This window comes from Myodes glareolus, chromosome 12, assembly GCF_982192425.1.
Source record: "Myodes glareolus chromosome 12, mMyoGla1.1, whole genome shotgun sequence".
Taxonomy (NCBI): Eukaryota; Metazoa; Chordata; class Mammalia; order Rodentia; family Cricetidae; genus Myodes; species Myodes glareolus.
Window position 1 is genome coordinate 41,735,059 of NC_142037.1, and position 20,164 is coordinate 41,755,222.

At 47.3% G+C, this 20,164-nt stretch overlaps 2 protein-coding genes across 5 annotated transcripts in view; both read left to right on the forward strand.

Moving 5' to 3' along the window:
* The first annotated feature begins 1,906 nt into the window (after positions 1 to 1,906).
* LOC148120256 (uncharacterized) lies at positions 1,907 to 16,982 on the forward strand. The gene is made up of 4 exons (XM_087911857.1): positions 1,907 to 1,969; positions 14,903 to 15,003; positions 15,091 to 16,680; positions 16,846 to 16,982. Exons 1-3 carry the CDS (start codon positions 1,907 to 1,909, stop codon positions 16,031 to 16,033), a joined length of 1,107 nt encoding a protein of 368 aa, XP_087767983.1. The 3' UTR covers positions 16,034 to 16,680; positions 16,846 to 16,982.
* Tsc22d1 (TSC22 domain family member 1) overlaps positions 16,719 to 20,164 on the forward strand; it is a 100,873-nt gene continuing 97,427 nt past the window's right edge. For 2 of the 4 annotated variants that reach the window (XR_007229495.3, XR_015739483.1), the window contains exon 1: positions 16,719 to 19,967. Coding sequence is in view for 2 of the 4 variants with exons in the window: in XM_048422187.3 (XP_048278144.3) it covers positions 17,059 to 19,967 (2,909 nt within the window). In the remaining 2 variants the exon portion in view is untranslated. The remainder of the gene's footprint in view (positions 19,968 to 20,164) is intronic. The other 2 variants (XM_087912239.1, XM_048422187.3) reach the window with 2 other exon arrangements.

The window sequence follows — 20,164 nt, forward strand, 5'->3', positions numbered from 1 at the left end:
CAAATCATATCATTTCAACTTTAATCAGCTATTAGGTCTTATTGGTTCAAAAGAGTGTGGGAAGCCAGAGGCTGAATTTGGGATGGAATATGGTTTGATGGACAGGAACTGAACTCTGGCTGCTGGCTCTTGTAAAATGAGCTCCTTGAAAATATCCTTTTTATATATATTAATTTGCTGTGTGAAATGACATCAAATTTTTCTGTTCAAGGAAATGTAGCTTGAGGGGAAAGCACCTAGGTCAAGGCTCCCTTCAGGGAGAAAAGCTCTGAGGGTCCTTTGCTTTTCTTAAAATTGATTGGGCCTCCATTCTACAAAAGCAATTATAAGCATCACTTTATGAAATGACTCATTAATATTTTATGAATGATTCCATGTTATGGACCAATATGGTCACATCCATAATGTTTCTCAGCTATGCCAGGTTGTATTCACATGGGATAAACATGAAACAAACTTTGAAAGACAACAGTAGTTCCCTTCTTTTGTCTTATTTCTCAGAAAGAAGAGCAATGGATAAGTAAATTCAGAGGGAAAGTTAAGATAAAAAGGCCATGCAACACATACACACAGAGAGACACAGACATGTGTACACCTACATGTAGTACAAATTCTAATTGGTCTTAATAACAAAAACCCGGAATCAGCTATCAGGGGCAAATGCTGAAAGATCAGAGAAGCAGAGGAGCCAGTCGCTAGTTCTTAGCTCTATGAAATTCTCAGACCAAATGAGGTATCCTGTCTCTTCAAGTCTTCAGACTGAATGATGTCTCTATGAAACCTCAATCTACATCTGAGCTCCTGACTCCTCCTGACTTATTCTCCTCTCTCTGCTCAACCATATCACTCCTGTCTCTACCTCCCTAGTGCTGGGATTAAAGGCCTGTGATCCCAAGTGCTAATTACCTTTGTGTGAACTCGATTTCTCTTTCAGACTGATTCAGTCTCATTTAGCCCAGGGTGACCTTGAGCTCACAGAGATCTGCCTGCCTGTCTCTCAAGTGCTGGGATTAAAGGTGTGTGCCACCACCGTCTGGCTTCTGTGGCTAACTAGTGGCATAGCTCTGCACTCTGATCTTGAGTCAAGCTTTATTTGTTAGATCACAAACAAAATACCACTACACTTGCCCATGCCTTTCAAGAAAAAACAACATAATTTAAGGCAAAAGGCCACATTTAAATGGCAAAATGAACCGGAGTCATATTTTCTCAGTCCTTATAACATCTTCTGAGCCAGTGGGAGAATATTATGATCAGGTCTTTAATACTTGGGAAGAATGAGCAAATGGCTGCTAAATAAAATGCACTAGTAGTCTAAGACAAAAGATCTGAATTTAGTCAGGTGGTGGTGGTGCACACCCCTAATGCCAACACTCAGGGGGCAGAGGCAAGCAGATCTCTGAGTCTGAGGCCAGGCTGGTCTGCAGAGGGAGTTCTAGGACAGCCAGGGCTACACAGAGAAACCCCATCTTGAAAAACTAACAAACAGATTGTAGACGTCAAACAGGAAACCGAAAAAGGGAAGAAAGTTAATCTATAAATCTACACACTGAAGACAGAAGAATGACCAACCGTGTTATCAATTTTCAAATCCTCATGGATATGGAGATGATTGTGCAAATGAGAAATTAGGAACTAGGCTGTCGACAGTTTTCCTTCTACTGCCCAGTTTGCTAGAGGTAAAACAAAGTGGTCACTTTGGCACATTAGTGAAATGATGAAAAATGGCTGTCAGCAAGGGCACAATATAAAATATTTAAATACTGATAGTCATTGAGCAACACCACGTCATATTGCAAAGATTAACATAGTTTTATTAAAAAACAGAAAGCTCCAGCTTTTTCAATGATGCCTAGAGAAAATATGCACAGAGGTACTCAGACATTGCATTAACACGATATTTTTAATGCGCAGTATAATTTCTGACATCGGAGAGCCCTGTGTCATCTTCAACGAGAGTCAGAAAGAGGTAAGTCCTACTGCACAGGTCCTGCCCAGAGCTTACACAATTGGCTATTCTCAGAGACAGAGAGAAGAATGAACCTTCAGCAAAGCATTTTGTGTCTGCAGGAAGCTGGCCACAGCCGGCCACCCTGTTGTTCCAGCTGTCTCCAATTTCCCAGTTGCACCCTAGCTGTGTGGTGGGAGATGGGTAGTTGTCCCACACCACAGCCAGGATAAAGAAGAGGGTGCTTGCAGTGATGATGGGCTCTGGAGTCAGGCAGAAGCTGCACTCCCGTCCACAGGTGGCCACTTGTCAAGTCCCTCAACTCTGGGGTTTTCTGTCCGTTTATACAATGGAACAATAAAACTTCTCAAAGAAGGGTTGATGAAGTTACTTAGAATTATTTCTCATAATTTCATACTTTTGTTAACCCCACCAGTTGAGAATAAGACTACCACAGTTTAAAGTCAAATTGGAAGGAAGCTTTAATTACATACTGGACAGGTGGGTGGGGTTTCCCAGGAAGTGGTCCAGAGTCGTGGTTCCCTCAGGTCCAATCAGGGGCGAGCATACATCCTGACATATTTCGTGCCTGTGAACCTCCGGGCCCACACATGATCAAGCACATCCGGTGCAGATGGGTCAAACAATCTGGTCTAGGGGAGTGAGAACACGTGGCTTGTCGTCTCCCATAAACAACAGCCTTCTGCATCTTAGGATCTCCCCTTGGGCAAGAGGCTTCTGGCTCAGAGGCATTTTTGTTTCACGGAGCTCTTAGGCACAGCAATTATTACAACTTAAAACATGACTTTGGCTCTCACACTTTATTCCAGTGTCACCATTCTCAGTGACACAATCATTTCTAATAATCCTATTTGCTTTCTTGGTTTAATCATGGGGTCGTAGGTTGCTTTAGTCTAGTTAGTTTCTCATCCTTGCTCATTTCATCATTATCAGTGATCCAGTTGTGCTAAGCCAACACATTCTTCCACCCCAGGACTTGCTGTTTGATGGTTAATCAATCGCACTCTGAATATTCATGAAACAGAAATTTCTTTAATTTATTTTTGTTACAGCATCTTGCCACATAGCCTTGGCTGGTTTGGTATTCACTGTGTAGCATAGGCCGGCATCCTGGCAATGCCCTTACTTCAGTCTCCTGAGTCCTGGATTACAGGACTAATATAGGCTGCTAACTAACTGTTTTAACTCGGAAGCCTAGTAGTGCTATGGAGTTTGTGGCCTCCGGGATAAGAACATAGACTCAGTCGGGATTAGAATTTGTTAGCTTTATTGATACTACGAGCCGGACAACAATCAGTGATCCAAACTTGAGACTGCTGTATGAACGGGGAGGGGCAGTTGACGGAAGAATTGTTAGAGGTGAAAACCACAAGAAGACCTTGAACATCAATCCAACCAAGAGCTCTTTTGCTCTGACAGGATTAGGTGGTCAACATGACCTCAATATACTCCTTCAGTGTTGGTGTAAGCACTTTACAGAAGCCAAAAGGCAGTCAGTCATCTCATAACAAGTAGATGGTTGCCAGGTGGTAGTGGTGCATGTCTTTAATCCCAGCACTCAGGAGGCAGAGGCAGGCAGGGCTCTGGGAGTTTGAGGCCAGCCTGGTCTACAGAGCGAGTTCCAGGACAGCTAGGGCTGTTACACAGAGAAACTTGGTCTCAAAAAACAAAACAAACAAACAAAAACAAAACAAACAAACGAAAAAAAACAGATGATCACGGCTGCACATTTCTGGGTGGGGGGTCACTGGATCAGAGTTACTGGGAACTGGAGTCAGAGATAAATGGCTAGTGGGTACCAAGCTTGATGTCTAGCATAAAATGGAGTTTCTTTAGCCATCTCAGTAGAAATACTAGAAGCAATGTCTAGAAATTAGTAAGTCCTGGTGCACAAAAAAGTCAAAGAGAAAGTGTTGTAGAAGATTAGTTGAAGATGTATTACATTCGTTTATACTATGGAATACTTGTTTTAATGATGCAAAGATGTGTTGCATTCTTTTATTTTGTAGTTGTTTAACTCGGTGAAGCTGTGTTACTTTGCCTATCTAAAACACCTGATGGTCTAAATAAATAACTGAATTAGCAGCCAGGAGAAAGAATTGATGGGGCTGGCAGGCAGAGAGAATAAATAGAAGGAGAAATCTGGGAAGAGAAGATGGGGGGGGGTGAGAAAAGGAGGAGGATGCTGAAGCCCAGGCACCCAGTCACACAGCCAGACATGGAATAAGAAGGAAAAAAGATATACAGAAATAGAGAAAGGTAAAAGACCAGAGGCCAAAAGTAAACAAGATAATTTAAGTAAGGAAAAGCTGTCTAGAACAAGCCAAGCTAAGGCAGGGCATTCAAAAGAAAGAATAAGTCACCAAGTATTTATTTGGGAGCTGGGTGGTGAACCTCCCAAAGAGTAAAGAGTAAAAACAACCAGCTACAAGAAAGTTGTTTCAAGACACCCTGAGAAAGACTTAGGCACATATGAGGAACACAAATGAAAGTGTTAATGAAAATGTGGAACTCTAGGTTAAAGACAATGACCCTGGATTTCAGAAAGCTCCCAGATAGGGAAAGGATATGAACTAAGCAAGGGACACATCACAAGTGGAAGAGCAATCGGAAGAGTTTATATTTTCAAGTCATGTGTGTTGGGGACTGCAGACCCTCAGATCCTGAATTTTCTATGACCCCTTGCCTGTCAGAGTAAACAGCTTGTTTTCCTGTGCTTACAGATGCTCTGGGCACGAGGCCCTCATGAGTTCCTGATGACAGGGGAGTGGTTTCTGGTGGGCTTGCAGCTGAGAAATCCTGAGAGCTTGGGTGTGGCCATCAGTCAAGGGGAATCCTATATAAGCTGCCCTGGAACACAATTTAAAGTTGGCATTCTTGGGGCATTCTTGTTTCAAGGATGACCTCTCTCTCTCTCTCTCTCTCTCTCTCTCTCTCTCTCTCTCTCTCTCTCTCTCTCTCTCTCTGCTTTTCTCTCTCTCTCTGTGTGTGAGTTTCAATCTCCAGCCCCTTGCCCGACTCGTGAACCATCCCGTGGTAGGCAGGCGGGACTATACACACATGTTCTATACAAAATTTTGAGCAAGAATTTGGTTACTCTGGTTACTCTCAACTTTAATTTCTTTACCCGTAAAATAGAACTCTGGGCTCTCAAACAAACACAGAAGGTCTCATATGGCATTCCCAGACTTGAGAAAGATTATAACAGAAATTGCAAACTACTTTTACTTGGGTATTATATAAAAATTTGTGGGTTAGGAAGACAATAGTAATTATTGGTAATTAAAATTAAATACATAAGGGTAAATGAACTCATTTTAAACATAAGACAAATTGAAAATAATGAGCTACATAAGAAATTCAAAAGTCAGAAGTAGATGTGGTGGGTTGTGTCTTTAATCTTACTTCTGGAGAGGCTGATGTAGAACTATCATGAGTCTAAAGTTAGTCTAGGCTACATAGTGAGTTCCAGGCCAGGCTGGGCTTCAAAATGAGACTCTATCTCTAACCAGCAGCGCTGTGCATGGTGCAGCACATCTGAAATCCCAGCACCCAGGAGACAGAAGCAGGAGAGCCACTGCAAGCTTAGGGCCAGCCTGGGCTACACAGTGAGTTCCAGGTTAGCCGGGACCCTGTCTCAAAAGCAGAACAAAACTAAGCAAACCCCACAACAAAGGAACAAAACGAGTAGAAAAGGGAAATCATGGGATCTATAGTGGGGACTACGGACACAGAAAAAAATACTAGAAACTTAGATAATCAACAAACCTGAAAGCAGGATTTCGAATATGATCCAGATATGAGAAATCCTAGAAAGAGGATTGTGAGCTAATTTTGATCATGAATTTTGATGTACAATTTTAAATTTGAGTACTGAAAAAGAAAAAACCATGTAGTTCCGGCTACATCTGTCATTCAAATCACCCAATGATCCTTCAGGTCTTCAGGTCATGGTTATTAGGAAATCAGCTTGGGCCTCCATGGAAGACAATAGAGATGTAAGATTATGCTCAGGAGTCTGAGTACACCTAGGCTTTGTGTTTAGTTTATGAAGGCATGGTTGTGTTCCCCTGAATGAAAACAACAACCAGTCAAGCCAGAGAACTTTAACTACGAAGGGGTTTGTTTGACCGGGGTGGGTCTTCTTCCATTTCCATAGCCTTTAGGACAATCTCCACCCGAGTTGTTTTAACCTTAAATTCTATGCCCAAGGGAGCATTTCCTGAAGGTGGTGAGTTCCACAACTGACCCTCTTGGTTCAGCCTAGGTGTCTGCTGGTTGCAGAAGCATGGAAGAGCCTAAGGAAGTGTAAGGCTTTGGCCATGCTATAATGATCTCCAACAAAGGCTGTAGGCACAAGCAGTTTTCTGTTCCACATTAAACATGAGCTACATTTTGTCAAGTCCTTAGTAAAAGTCTGACGACAGAGAATCCTCAGGACAATGCCAATCAACTCTTTGTTTATTTTACTATTAGAATGAAACATCCATGGAGTTTTCCTAAAATGGGGTTAAGCTATAATAGAATTTGAATTAAATTTACTGGATTCATTCTTACTCAATGGATTTGCTTGCCTAAACTCTTTTCTTTGGGTCTAGATCATACTTGGAATGATTCCACATTCTTTGTGTGCACATAGCATGTGATGGGGGGGATGGTGGACCTGACTGGTACTGAGGGCTTCAACGTGTCTGGTGTGAACTGCCCATGGGGAGTTGACATTCAGAGACTGAGGTGGTGGTCTATGCTGGTTAGTTTGTTAGTTGACACAAACCTAGACATATCTGGGAAGAGGGAATCTCAGTTCAACAGTTGTCTCAATCAAATTATTTTGTGGACAACTCATGGACAACTCTGGGCATTTTCTTGATTACTATTAGGATGTGGGAGGGCTTAGGCCACTGCGAGTGGTTCCACTGAGGGCCGGAGTACTGTGTGATCTGAGCAAGCAAGCTGCATAAGTCGTGGAGAGCAAGCCTGTAAGTGGCATTCCTCTTTGGCTTCTGCTTCAGTTCTTATCTGCAGGTTCCTGCTTGAGTTCCTGCCCTAAATTCCAGCATGGATGGATTACAATAGGGAAATGTATCCAAACAACCTCCCTTCCCCCAAGTTGCTTTGGGTTAGTGTTTTATCACAACAGTAGAAAGTTGACTAGAACGTGCTTGTCTCCAAAATGCAGATGAAAATGCAGTTGAGTTTGTTCAAATGCTCTGATCTTGTCCTGGGTTGCCAGGGCGAGCCCAGTCAATGTCATAGGGCTTTCCTTAAGAGGACAAATAGGTCTGAACATCTTCGGTGGCCCCAGTCCCTGTTGAGATTGGAGTGAAACTTCAATCCAGTGCTTTAAAAATGCAGTTGCTAACTTAGAGTAACTTGTAAACATATCACACTTTCTGCTTATGGAATATTCTCTCATTACACCAGTAATACTTTGCCATGGAATAAAATTGGTGATTGCCAATACAAAAAGGATATGATTTTATTCTCTGCACAGCTGGGTGCTCTCCTGACATTTAGCAGCCTTGACTGTCTGAGTCCTTCAGTGGCTGTCAGTGCCCTGTTTCCTATTAGGTGTTATGTAGTTTCCTGGTATTATAGTATTGTTAAATTTGGTTACATCACAAACGGAATCTTCCCTTGGGTTTTCCCCTCCCAAGTCACCACAAGCGAAGAGTAGGAGCGCGTGGAGACAGCTAACAGACTCATCCACGTGCTCGGGCTCTCGAGGCTTTCTAAGCTGTATGGTACATTTTCCATTTGTGTCAGACTCTCCCCATTCGCTCACCCCTAGCAGACCTATGCACCGATGAGGTCTCGGCATCATGCTCTTAAATAGAGTTGCTATTGTTTCCCATTAAAACTAATCCCATCTAATTTCCAAAGATCTGTATTGGACGAGTAAGCGATTAGCAACTCGAGGGTTTGTGACGACCCTTGCTCATAAGAGGAAAAATGTCTTCGGGGCAACTTGAACCAAATCGTTCTTCTGCTGTTTTCTGTTTGCCCTCTATTTACATTAAGTTTGTGCAGATTTTGGGAGTAGACCAAGAAGGTTGTCTCCACGGCACATATATATTAAAATAAAATAAATCACAGACATGACTACTCCAAACAAGTCAGCAGATGCTATGATTTAATGAAATAAAAATTCGATCCATTTTATCAGTCAAATTCCAGAGTTTTATAAAGAGAATCAAGTTGTATATTTCCCATCTTTTAATCCTTATTGATGTAGCAGCACACAGATTGTTATATACTTTTGGCTAATTCAGCTGACTTTGCGCTGGGGGGGCCGTATCTTAACCTAGTAAAGTAAAACGGCTCCTGCAGTCTGATTCAGATGAGATCAGCCACAGCTGTCAAAATGTAGTTTTGAGACATTTAATGTTCTTTTCAATAATTAATAAATGTCCTTTCATTTTTTTCCTCCCCCATGCTTCTGCGGCAGTACCATTCATGAAATGTATGAAGCAATGTAAGCCATTGGTGGAACACGACTCACCACACACCTAGGATGAGCAGCCTGGCAAACGGTGTCAGCGGTTGGCTGCTGTGGCACAGTCAGCACGAGGCAGAAAAGAGGATACCGTTCTGGGGTTTTGTCAGCATGGAAATGCTCGTGGTTTCATATTTGAAGGTAGAGTGAGGAAAATTACAAGGAAGGGTACAGCAGTCAATGGGAAGCAGAGAAAAGTGGGGGCTTGAACGGTCTCTCCTAAAATCTTAAAAATTTAAATCCAGAGGACTGCATCTAAGCCAGTGGTTCTCAACTTTCCTAATACTGTGGCCCTTAATACAGTTCTTCCTGTAGTGGTGACCCCCAACCACAAAATTATTTCATTGCTAATTCATAACTGTAATTTTGCTACTGTTATGACTTACAATGTAAATATCTTACATGCAAGAGATCTGATATGCAACTCCAAGAGGGGTCACGACCCCTTTGAGAACTGAATTCTAAGCTATTTATAAGCATGTTAGCAGTTAGGTGTTAAATGAGCTACTAATTCAGTACAAGTAGTAGTAAAATAAACGATGGATTAATGTGTTAAGAGTCCTGATAACAGGGTCAAAGGCTATTAGTCTGTTTTGACGTTTTTTAGTAATTCAGAGCGGGGTGGAAACAGTGATTTGCTTCCTCTGGATCTTCTACAGATCTAGGAGGTAGTTTCTTTAGTCTAACTTTAGTTGTATAATAGGAAGTAGTTAGAAATATTTTCTTTAAAATTTACATTTATGCATTTGTGTGTGTATGTGTGTGTGTGCTTCCATACAACTTCCACAGTGGTATGGAGGTGAGAGGAGAACTTTTAGAGGCTAGTTGTCCAATTCCATCATGTCGGTTGGGGGACTGAATTCAGATCATCAGGCTTGGTGACACCTGTCTTCACCTGCTAAGCCACCCTGCCAGCCCCAAAGTGGTTTTTATTGCACTGATCACAAATGAGATATAGAAAAAGTTCTCCTGTGAAAATGAAAAATGACAGCAGAAACTTCATTTGGTCATACTACACAATGGGACTTTTGACCCGCAAACAGACGGTAAATGTTTTAGACATAGTGACTAAGGCATTCTTCTCTAGTGAGCCACTGCATCTGTAGTTACCGTTTCTTGTGGGCATCTTGTGATAGGTATGACTAGCCACAACAAAGATCGCTGAGGGCGGGGCGGTGGTAGCGCACACCTTTAATCCCGGCTCTCAGGGAGGCAGACACAGGTACATCCCTGTGAATTCGAGGCCAGCCTGGTCTACAGAATGAGTTCCAGGACAGCTAGGGTTACACAGTGAAACCCTGTCTCAAAAAACAAAACAAAATTAACAACACAAAAATAAATTTAAAAAAATTTTAAAAAGATCACTGAGAAAACACCTTAGAAACTACACACAGCTCATCTGAGCAGAGGCTTTACATAGACTCCACATGTCTGAAGGCCGGGATGTAGGGACAGCACTTTCTAAATTCACAAAGGCAAAGGCTCCCAGTTCCCAGTCCACACCTAAGCTACTCCTAAGTAGATCCACAGTGATCAGCAGACACAGATTCAGCTCCAATATATGTGCCATTCTCGGTGAACTCTGCCTCGTAAAGAATGCTTTTTGGGTGGTGTTCCACCAACAAGCATAGTCAGCAGCTGTGGGCATAAAGAATTTTACAGAGATCAAGTCAATCCAATAGCATTGGATACCCGGATCAGAATTTTAATAATGAGCTTGTTTGCAGATACTATCATTTCTAAACCCAATCTTCTTCAGAGACGTTCAAAAAGTCCAGTTATAAAGTTCAGATGATGAATTATATTAACACAGTTTCTATATAACGTGAGACTTAAGTTCTCTGCAAGCATACACTAAGTTTCTATCCTCTCCCTATTGAAAGAACAGTCAACTCCTTTCTCAAGATGCTTTGCATTAGAAGTGTTAGAAAACTTCGTTTTTTATTTATTTATTTATTTATCAGTTAGGGTCAACCCTGGGGCAGCACAGAATGTTGACCCTTCTTCACCCAAAATAAACAGAGGTCACTGTAACCTAGCCTTTGTATCTCACTTAGAGACAAGCAGTTCTTTGAAGATAACAGCATTACACCACTTGGTGGGAATTATCGCATGGTATCGGACTGGTCTATTCCTAATGGGGGCAAGGCACCTGGGCTTTCCCCACTAGTTTTTGATGGGAAGCTTTGCTGGCATCAGAAATTAACTTTATATTTAGCTCAGTGAAGAGACTGAGTCAGTCTGACACCCAGTTTTCTTGTACTTGACAGGTATCTTTATGTTGCATATAATTTTGTGGAGCATTTCCTCCTAAATCTTGCAGTTTCTTCAGAAATTTCAGCATTTTGTTTAAGGACTCTAATTTATCATTCATATAGAAAGACTTTACAAATCACCTGCGTGTGAAATAGAAGTTACCTCGAAATGTTAGTGATATTAACAGAATTTTATTGTATGCTTCTGACTGCAATTTAGCTTGCATATATTTAAGGTATTTTAAAACATTTATTGGAGGAGTGCAGCACACTGTGTGTGTGTGTGTGTGTGTGTGAGGACAACTTGTAGGAGTCCGTTCTCTCTTTCCATTACGTGAATCCCGGAGATCTAACTAAGGCTTGCAGCAAGTGCCTTTCCCCTCTAAGCTATGTTGCTTAGTTGTTCTGCCCACCATCTTTTTCTTTGGAGACCTTACTTTGTCACCTCCGCTGGCCTGGGAACTTTGTAGCCAGGTCTCAGACTCTTAGTGATCCTCCTGCCTCAGTATTCAGAATACTAGGATTGCAGGTATGAGCCATTTTATTTGATTTACGATTTTCTTTACTTTTTAAAGGCATTAAAACAAACAGACAAACTATTCTGGCCCTTAAGACTACTGAGTTTCTATTTTTCTACTACAACAAAATTAAATGAAAATGATAATTTGAATATGCTACTTAAAACCATCTTCTCAATCCTCTCCTGGAAGTTAGGTTAGAGCAGAGGAGAAAATGAGCGACCGAAAGATAATTCCTAAGCATACAACGTCATCTTCTTACTCCTTCCCACGACTGCCCTCCCCGTCTCCTTTTGGAGACAGGGTATCTCTGGCTATCCTGGAACTCACTACATAGACCAGGGTGGCCTCGAACTCAGAGAGATCACTTGCTCCTGCCTCCCAAGTGCTGGGATCAAAGGTGTGCACCACTACACCCGGCAATATCCATTCTTGAGAGTTGAGACTGATGATGAACTTTGGTGTTTGAGAAGATGATTACTGTCATGGTTGCTTTGGATTATTTGTGGTGCTTGGACCCACTTTTTGTTCATATTGGCAGAGTCTTGTTAGAATCATGATAAAGCAAGTATGATGCATGTGTTTCTTCTGTAGTTAAAAAGACACACAAATATAAATGGATCTGTTAGAAGAACATGCACGGACCACAAGATTATGATCTCTTCTATAGGCTCTTATGAGAATCAGAATGCTAAGTGCTCAAATAAAAAGGCATTTATCTTGTCCTAGACAGAAAATATTTCTCATTTAAGTATGAGCAACATCTTTCTTCCATGCATTTGGCACCTGCTTTGATCAGAAACTAGTCATTCAACTTAATCAAATTACTGTTCTGCTCATTTATGCCCAATTCCTCTGTGGCCATAGTAGGTCCCTACCGGAGAAGCATCCTTTCCTGGAACGCCTCTGCACAAGGAGAAAACGGTGCTTAGAGATTCTTTGGAGATGTCTGGTTAGAAAGATTCATACACGTGTCTCCAGTGAGTTGGCAGGATCCTGAATTATGTGTTGGTGGTAGGTTATGCCAGGGTGGTAGACTGCCGGGGTTTTCAGCTTGGCCTGGCGACTAGCCAAGCTAGAAGACCACAGCTTCTCTGAACTCACTTTCCTCATTTGTCAGATGGGGACAATTACAGCTCCTATTTTATACAATTATGGGGATTAAGTGAGCTAAAACTCTTAACACAGAGAACAATGGTGTAGTTATAGTGAGCCATAAGCATGAGCTATTATTATTGGTGAGACCTGGAGGGCTATTTGAGTAAGTCCTTGTTTTTAATCTTTATATCTGTGGTATTAGGGCTTGCATCCAGGGCTTTCTGTACAGTACTGAAGTGCTCGACCAAGGAGCTACATCCCTATGCCAGGATTAAAGCCTTAGTAAAAATTGTCACTTTTGGTGGCGGGGAGGTCTCACACAACAGTCCAGGTTGGCCTGTATTTCACTATGTAGTCTAAGTTGTTCATAAACTGGGCACTCCTGCGTTGGTCTCCTTAGTACTGGGATTATATGCATGAGAAAGCATCTCAGCTCTAGACCTAACATAGTATTTCTTTTCTCCATGTTATTTAACAGGTGTGTAACAGACATAGGAATAACAAGGTCTCACTATATAGCGTTGGCTGGCCTGGAACTCCTTATGTAGACCACACTGGCCTTAAACTCAGAGAGATCAGCCTGCCTCTGCCTCCTGAGTGCTGGGATTAAAGGCGTGTGCTACCACACCCAGTTAATCATGCACACAGAAGTTTCTGTCCCACCAGTTCCCACAGCCACTCAGTCCCAAATAAATACACAGAGGCTTATATTAATTATAAACTGTTCGATCTATTGCTCAGGCTTATTACTAATTACCTCTAACAACTTAAATTAACCCATAATTCTTATCTATGTTTAGCCATGTGGCTTTTCTCAGTAAGGCATTCTCATCTTGCTTCCTCTGCTTCTGGATGGCGTCTCTGCCTTTTCTTTTCCCAGAATTCTAGTCTCCTCACCCCGCCTATACTTCCTGTCTGGCTACTGGCCAAACAGCATTTTATTAAACCCATATGAGAGACAAAGTTTTTACAGTGTGAGCATTATCCCACAGCATAAACGTCTTTAATTTTTTTTTTTTAAACCTTTCTCCTGTAAGGAATTCCCCTTCCCAAGTCAATCAGAACCCAGCCCACTGCTGGATGATCAGAACGAGCTCTTCTTCTGATAGGGCCCTTTCTACAAGGTTTCCATTTTGCCAACTTTGCATAGAACGGTCATGACTTTATTTTACCTCTTAGCGCTATCATCAAAATAACAGTAGGCATTACAAAAGCCAAGGGGTGACAAACTGCCATTTGCCATTTAAGGCTTTGACTTGAGGCAACGTTTTGAGACACCAGGGACATTTTCTTCCCCACTACAGTCCAAAGAAACAGCTTTCTGTCATTCTACGTCCTCTTGCAGTTTCAAGCCATTAGGACAGCTTCTATTTTCTATTAAAAAAAAATTGCTGAGAAAGCATGTCCAGTATGTACTTCAGAAACTGGTGAGTCACTTGCAACAAAAGCTGCTGGGGGTTATGTCCACGAACACAGGTGACATTCAAATCGGGCACTACAAAAGATTCTCTTTGTTTAAAGACTCAGTCTCCCTATGTAATTCAGGCTGCCCTGGGACCAAGGCCCTCCTGCCACTACCTCCTCCTTGGGGTTACAAGTAATCTCACCACACTCGGTGGAATGATTATTTTTGTAAAATACTCAGATGGCCTCAGTTGTCGGAAAACACAGGTACTCACATACTAGAAGACACAAAACAGTCCCCCCCCCCCCAATTTACTTATCACGGTATATTCCTTTCAGAATTTGTGAGCACATACTTTGTACTTAGCCCAGAGCCCTTTATATTAGCAAGTAGGCGTGCTGGTGAGGGCTTGGAATTACAGCACTCGGGAAACCACGGCAGGAATACGAGGGGTTTAAGGTCACCTTCGGCTTCCGGAGACCCAGTCTCACTTAGAAAGAAAAAAGTATTAACAGTGTGAATCTTAGGTGACATTCAGGCCTATTCAGGTCTATTCTTAGGTATAGACCGAGGGGTGCCAAGCTCAAAGGAAACCGAAGATAACAGATTTTTTTTGGGGGGGGGTGTTGACCTCCCAATATTAGATCGGTAATTTCATGAGTCGGGGGTCTATCTTGCAAACAATCGGTATTCTCTCACCTAGTTAGAACAGAAAAAACCGGTTCTCAAACGACTCTTTTCACATTTACTTGCTTAAAATATTTTTTTCTAGGTTAGAAGCAATGTTTAGAGAGGTTTGACATGTAATACTTAACAGAAGACTGCCTCCAAGCACACCGAAACCTAACTACTTTACATTCATGAAATGTAGTTTTAGTTTAGTGTTTTTTTCTTCTTTTCTTTCTTTTTTTTTTTAAAGAGTGAATTTCAGCTGGCCCTTTCCCTTTTCGAGTCCTGAAGGCATTCTTCACTAAATTCCAGCAAGACCAAGACCTCGCCTTTTACCCCAGAGGGCCACAGTGTGGACACAAAAAGACAATGAATGGCTGGAGGGAAGCTCCACCTGTTGGTTAGCTGGCTGGCCCGGCGGGCCGGCCTCCTCACTCCAGGTACCGAGGGACAGAAAGGACCACTCCCTCTGGAGCGAGCCTTCCCTTGAAGGGGCGCGGGAGGATCCCGGCCAACAACCGTGACATCAGCCTCGCCCCTGCCCGCCGAAGGGCGAGGGACCCTGCGGCAGCCACTACCGCTCTGCACAAAAGGTACCTTTGGCTTGGGGGGAGATAATAAGTCCTGGGGGATCCGCAGTCCGGGCATCCCCGGAAGGGATGAGGGCGGTGCGGGTCGAGGGGGGAGCCCAGGTGCGGCTGGGAAGAGAAGAAGGAGGAAGAGGAGGAGGAGGACTCTGCCACACGCCGGGGAAGAAAGCCTGACTCATGTGGCAGCAGCGGAGGGCTCCTGGGAGCTGCAACTCGTGATGCTGTTGCTGAGGAGAAAAGCCTCATTAGCCATTCTGCAGGCCGGGGGGGATACCGCCCCGGGACGCGCACGCCCGAGACCTCACCCTCCACGCTCGCTCGCTCGTCCCGGTCGCGTGGGAGCCAGCAGCGGACACGCCTAACCCGCGCGCGCGCGCCGCGTGGCCCCCCGCGCCCCACCCCAGACTCTCCACGCGACCCGGATTCGCTCGCTCTCGCGCGCGCGCGCCCAAGTGCCCCACCCCCACCGCCCTCAGGCGTCGGCGGCTCCGCCGGCCTTCGGCAATTTCCGTCAGAGCCCCAGTCGGGAGCTCGGCGGGGCCCGAAGACAGGCCGCCTCTCCCTAGTCAGACCCGGCTTTATGTCTGCAGCGCCGGCGCGCAGGCGCAGACGCCATCTTCCCTCCTCTCCTCCGCGACCCCTCCCCCCCGCCGCCTTCTCCTTCTCCTCCTCCTCCTCGGTCGGCGCTCGCTCGACCCTCCTCCTTTCGCGTTGGGGCGCTGGTCCCTCCTCTCTTGATGCCGCGAGAGACCGGGGGCTACAGAGCAGCCCGGGAAGAGCACTAGTAACAACCATAGCCCCCTCTTCGCCCGACGCCCTCCCACTCCCCCGCCCCGCGCCGCCACCGACCAACCCCACCTCTCATTTCTTTGAACGGCGTCGGCTGCAGTCGCTGCACCAGCCCCGTCTGGCCGCCGCCGCCACCGCGAAAGGAGCCACCACCACCACCGCTACCGCCGCCCGCGGCCCCCTCCCTCCCTTCCTCCCTCCCGGCCGCGGGAGCAGCGCGGTGCCGAGGCAGCCGGCGGGCTGAGAAGAGGACGCGAGCTCGCCCCTTGGCTCCGCGCACGTCCCCGTCGCCCGCCGGAGCGGCCCGGGCGCCGGCGCCCTCTTCCTCCCCGAGGACGTGTGCCGAGCCGAGCGCCTGCCCCGAGGGAGGAAAATGCTCGGGCTCCATGGCTGCCAGTGATGGAGCGGTCCCTGGGCTCCCGCTGCCGCCGCCGCCACTGCCACCACCACCACTGCCGCCGCCGCGCCCCGGCCGCGCTCCGCGAGGACCCGGCGTCTCTGCGCGCCCACCCGCGCCTCGTTGCTGGGTTCACCGTACCGGGCGCCCCGCCGCCGCCGTCGCCGCCTCCTCCTCCCCGCTCGCAGCCGCGCCGCCCGGGTCCCAGCCGCGGCCAGTCTTTGCTCCCGGAGCAGCCGTCGCGAGCCCAGGGGGTTTGAGAGGGGCCGCGGGCCGCGGGGGGAGGCCCGAGTGGGGCCGGCCGCGCCGGCAGGGGAGGTTGGAGCGACGCTGAGCTCGGGGCTCGCCGGCGGCCGCGGCGCCGGGGGTGGCGAGGGCCGGGCGACCGCTCGCTCGCTCCGCGCTGCCTCGGTGCAGGGCGAGCGGCGGGGCTTTGCAGTGGCCGCCGCCGCGGGAGGAGGGGGCTGAGCTGGCTCCGGAGTTGGCCAAAGAAGGTGGGCATTTCTCGCTTCTCCTCGCCTCCCCCGCCCCCTCCTGGGCTCCCCTCCCTCCCTCCTCCCGCCCCGCACCCCACGTGAAGCGGAATATAAAGGGGGGTGTGTGACTGGAGGGGAAAGTGAATGGCGAAGGACTGAAGGGGTCCCCCTTCGGTTCCCCAGCCACCTGGTTCACCCGGTTCATCCTCCCTTCCCGAAGCTAGCCCTCGAAGGCAGGAGCAGCCGGCTTCTTCGGCCAAGGAGGAGGAGGAGGAGGAGGAGGAATCGCGTCGGGCGGAGCTTCAGGTCCTGTTCTCCTCTCTAGCTTCTCCATACAAAGATTACGGTGCAGAAGGAAATTGCACTCGCCTCCTCCGCCCCCCGGTACCCAGCACAATGCACCAGCCGCCGGAGTCCACTGCCGCGGCCGCCGCCGCCGCAGACATTAGTGCTAGGAAGATGGCGCACCCGGCGATGTTCCCTCGAAGGGGCAGCAGTGGCGGCAGCGCCTCTGCGCTCAGTGCAGCAGGTACCGTCGTCAGTGGTGCTGCTCCATCTTCGGAGGATTTCCCTCCTCCTTCGCTGCTCCAGCCGCCGCCTCCTGCTGCATCTTCCACGCAGGGACCTCAGCCTCCGCCTCCACAAAGCCTGAACCTCCTCTCGCAGGCTCCGCTGCAGGCACAGCCTCTTGCGCCGGGCGGAACTCAGATGAAAAAGAAAAGTGGCTTCCAGATAACTAGCGTTACTCCGGCCCAGATCTCTGCCAGCATCAGCTCGAACAACAGCATAGCAGAGGACACCGAGAGCTACGACGATCTGGATGAGTCTCACACGGAAGACCTGTCTTCTTCCGAGATCCTTGACGTGTCTCTTTCCAGGGCCACTGACTTAGGCGAGCCTGAACGCAGCTCCTCAGAAGAGACTCTGAATAACTTCCAGGAAGCCGAAACACCTGGGGCAGTCTCTCCTAACCAGCCCCACCTTCCTCAGCCTCATTTGCCTCACCTCCCACCACAGAACGTTGTGATCAATGGGAACGCTCATCCCCACCACCTCCATCACCACCATCACCTTCATCACGGGCACCACCTTCTCCACGGACACCACCATTCATCCCATGCTGCTGTGGCCACTCCGTCCATTCCTGGAGGGCCACCCTCGAGCCCAGTGTCCCGAAAACTCTCTACAACTGGAAGTTCTGATGGCGCTGTGCCAGTTGCTTCTGCTATATCATCGAGCGGCTTACCTGCTTCCGGGATGCCGAACCTCCGTGCCCCAAGTACTGCAGGCAGCATAGGTATAAATTCTGTGCCTGGCACGAATGTGACGAATAATGTTAGCGTTGCTGCTGCTGCGGGTGGTTTCAGTGCTCACGTGACAAGTGGCGTGCATGGTAATGCTAATATTAGTACAAGCAATATTCCTAATGCTGCTAGTGTAAGTGTTGGGCCTGGAGTTGGCAGTGGTGTTAATGTGAATGCCTTGAGTGGCATGGGCAATGGTACTGTCTCTTCCTCTCCTGTTGCTAACAGTGTCCTTAATGCAGCTGCAGGTATCACTGTGGGAGTGGTTTCAAGTCCGCAGCAGCAGCAGCAGCAGCAACCAACAGTTAACACGTCAAGGTTCAGAGTTGTGAAGTTAGACTCTACTTCTGAACCCTTCAAAAAAGGTAGATGGACTTGCACTGAGTTCTATGAAAAAGAGAACGTCCTGCCGGCCGCAGAAGGCGTGGCCATAAATAAAGTGGTGGAGACCGTGAAGCAAGCCCCCACGGAAGTGTCTTCGGAGAGGGAGAGCACTAGTGGGAGTTCGGTGAGCAGTAGTGTCAGCACACTGAGCCACTACACGGAGAGTGTGGGAAGTGGCGAGATGGGAGCCCCTGCTGTGGTGGTGCAGCAGCCTCAGCTGCCACCACCACCACCGCCAGTTCTTCCAGGTGTGGCCCTCCAGCAGATGGATTTCAGTAGCCCCGGGCCGCAGAGTATTGCAGCAGCTAGTATACCGCAGAGTATTTCTCAGCCACAGATGTCACAAGTCCAATTACAGCCTCAAGAATTGAGCTTTCAGCAGAAGCCAGGTCTTCAACCTGTACCTCTGCAAGCCGCTAGGAGTGCAGCCGCCGGTATCCAGCCTTCGACTGTAAACGTGGTCGGTGTAACGGCAGCTGGAGGTCAGCAGCCCTCCATTTCCAGCTTGGCTCAACCCCAACTGCCGTACCCTCAGACAGCTCCTCCAGTGCAAACTCCTCTTCCAGGGCCGCCACCCCAACAGTTACCGTATGGGCAACAGCAACCAATGGTTTCTACACAGCTAGCTCCAGGCCATGGCCAGTCGATGACTCAAAACCCGACGTCAGAATACGGACAGCAGCAGCCAATTCTTCAAGCAGCGATGTCCTCTGGACAGGCCAGTTCCGCAGGATCGGGAGCAGGACCATCCATGATTCCTGCGGCCCAGCCACAGGGGCTCCAGCTGCCAGTGCAGCCCACAGCAGTACAAGCACAACCTGCAGGGGCATCTGGGCAGCCCATTGGCCAGGCTCAAACAGCAGTGCCGACTGTCCCAGCTGGCGGTCAAATTGCAAATCTTGGTCCCCAGGCCAACATGCCCACGGCAGCACAGCAGCCATCCACCCAAGTTACACCTTCAGTGATCCAGCAAGGTGCTCCTCCATCTTCACAAGTAGTCCTACCTGCTCCGACTGGGATCATTCATCAGGGAGTTCAAACTAGTGCTTCAGGCCTTCCTCCACAATTGGTTATCGCCCCCCAGAGTACCTTGTTAACTGTGCCTCCCCAGCCGCAGGGAGTAGAAACGGTGGCTCCAGGCGTTGTTTCCCAGCAGTTGCCCGCAGGTAGTCCTTTGCCCTCCGCTAGTAGTATTTCTGTTCCAAATCAGGTTAGTTCAGCTGCTCCTTCTGGAATGCCTTCCGCCCCGACAAACTTAGTTCCCCCACAGAATATAGCACAACCCCCGGCTACCCAAAATGGCAATTTGGTTCAGAGTGTTAGTCAATCTCCCTTGATAGCCACTAACATAAATTTGCCTCTGGCACAGCAGATACCACTAAGTTCTACTCAGTTCTCTACACAATCATTAGCTCAGGCAATCGGAAGCCAAACGGAAGATGCCAGGCGCCCAGCGGAGCCCTCGGTAGTCGGCTTACCTCAGACTCTCAGTGGTGACAGTGGGGGAATGTCAGCAGTTTCAGATGGGAGTAGCAGCAGCCTAGCAGCCTCTGCTTCTCTCTTCCCGTTGAAGGTGCTACCGCTGACAACACCCCTGGTGGATGGCGAAGACGAGAGGTAAGATCACGGGCTGCTGCAGAACCTAGCAGTTCAGAGTCAATCTCTATAGGGGCAGTGTGTGGGTACCATTAGTCTAAAGCACCAGACCTTTGGGTTTGCATGGGAAAAGTGCATATGCATGGTAGTTCTCTAGAGTCAGAGTGTTAAGGAATGGCTCCAGATTAGGTGGGGACTAGGGTAGATTATGAAAATAG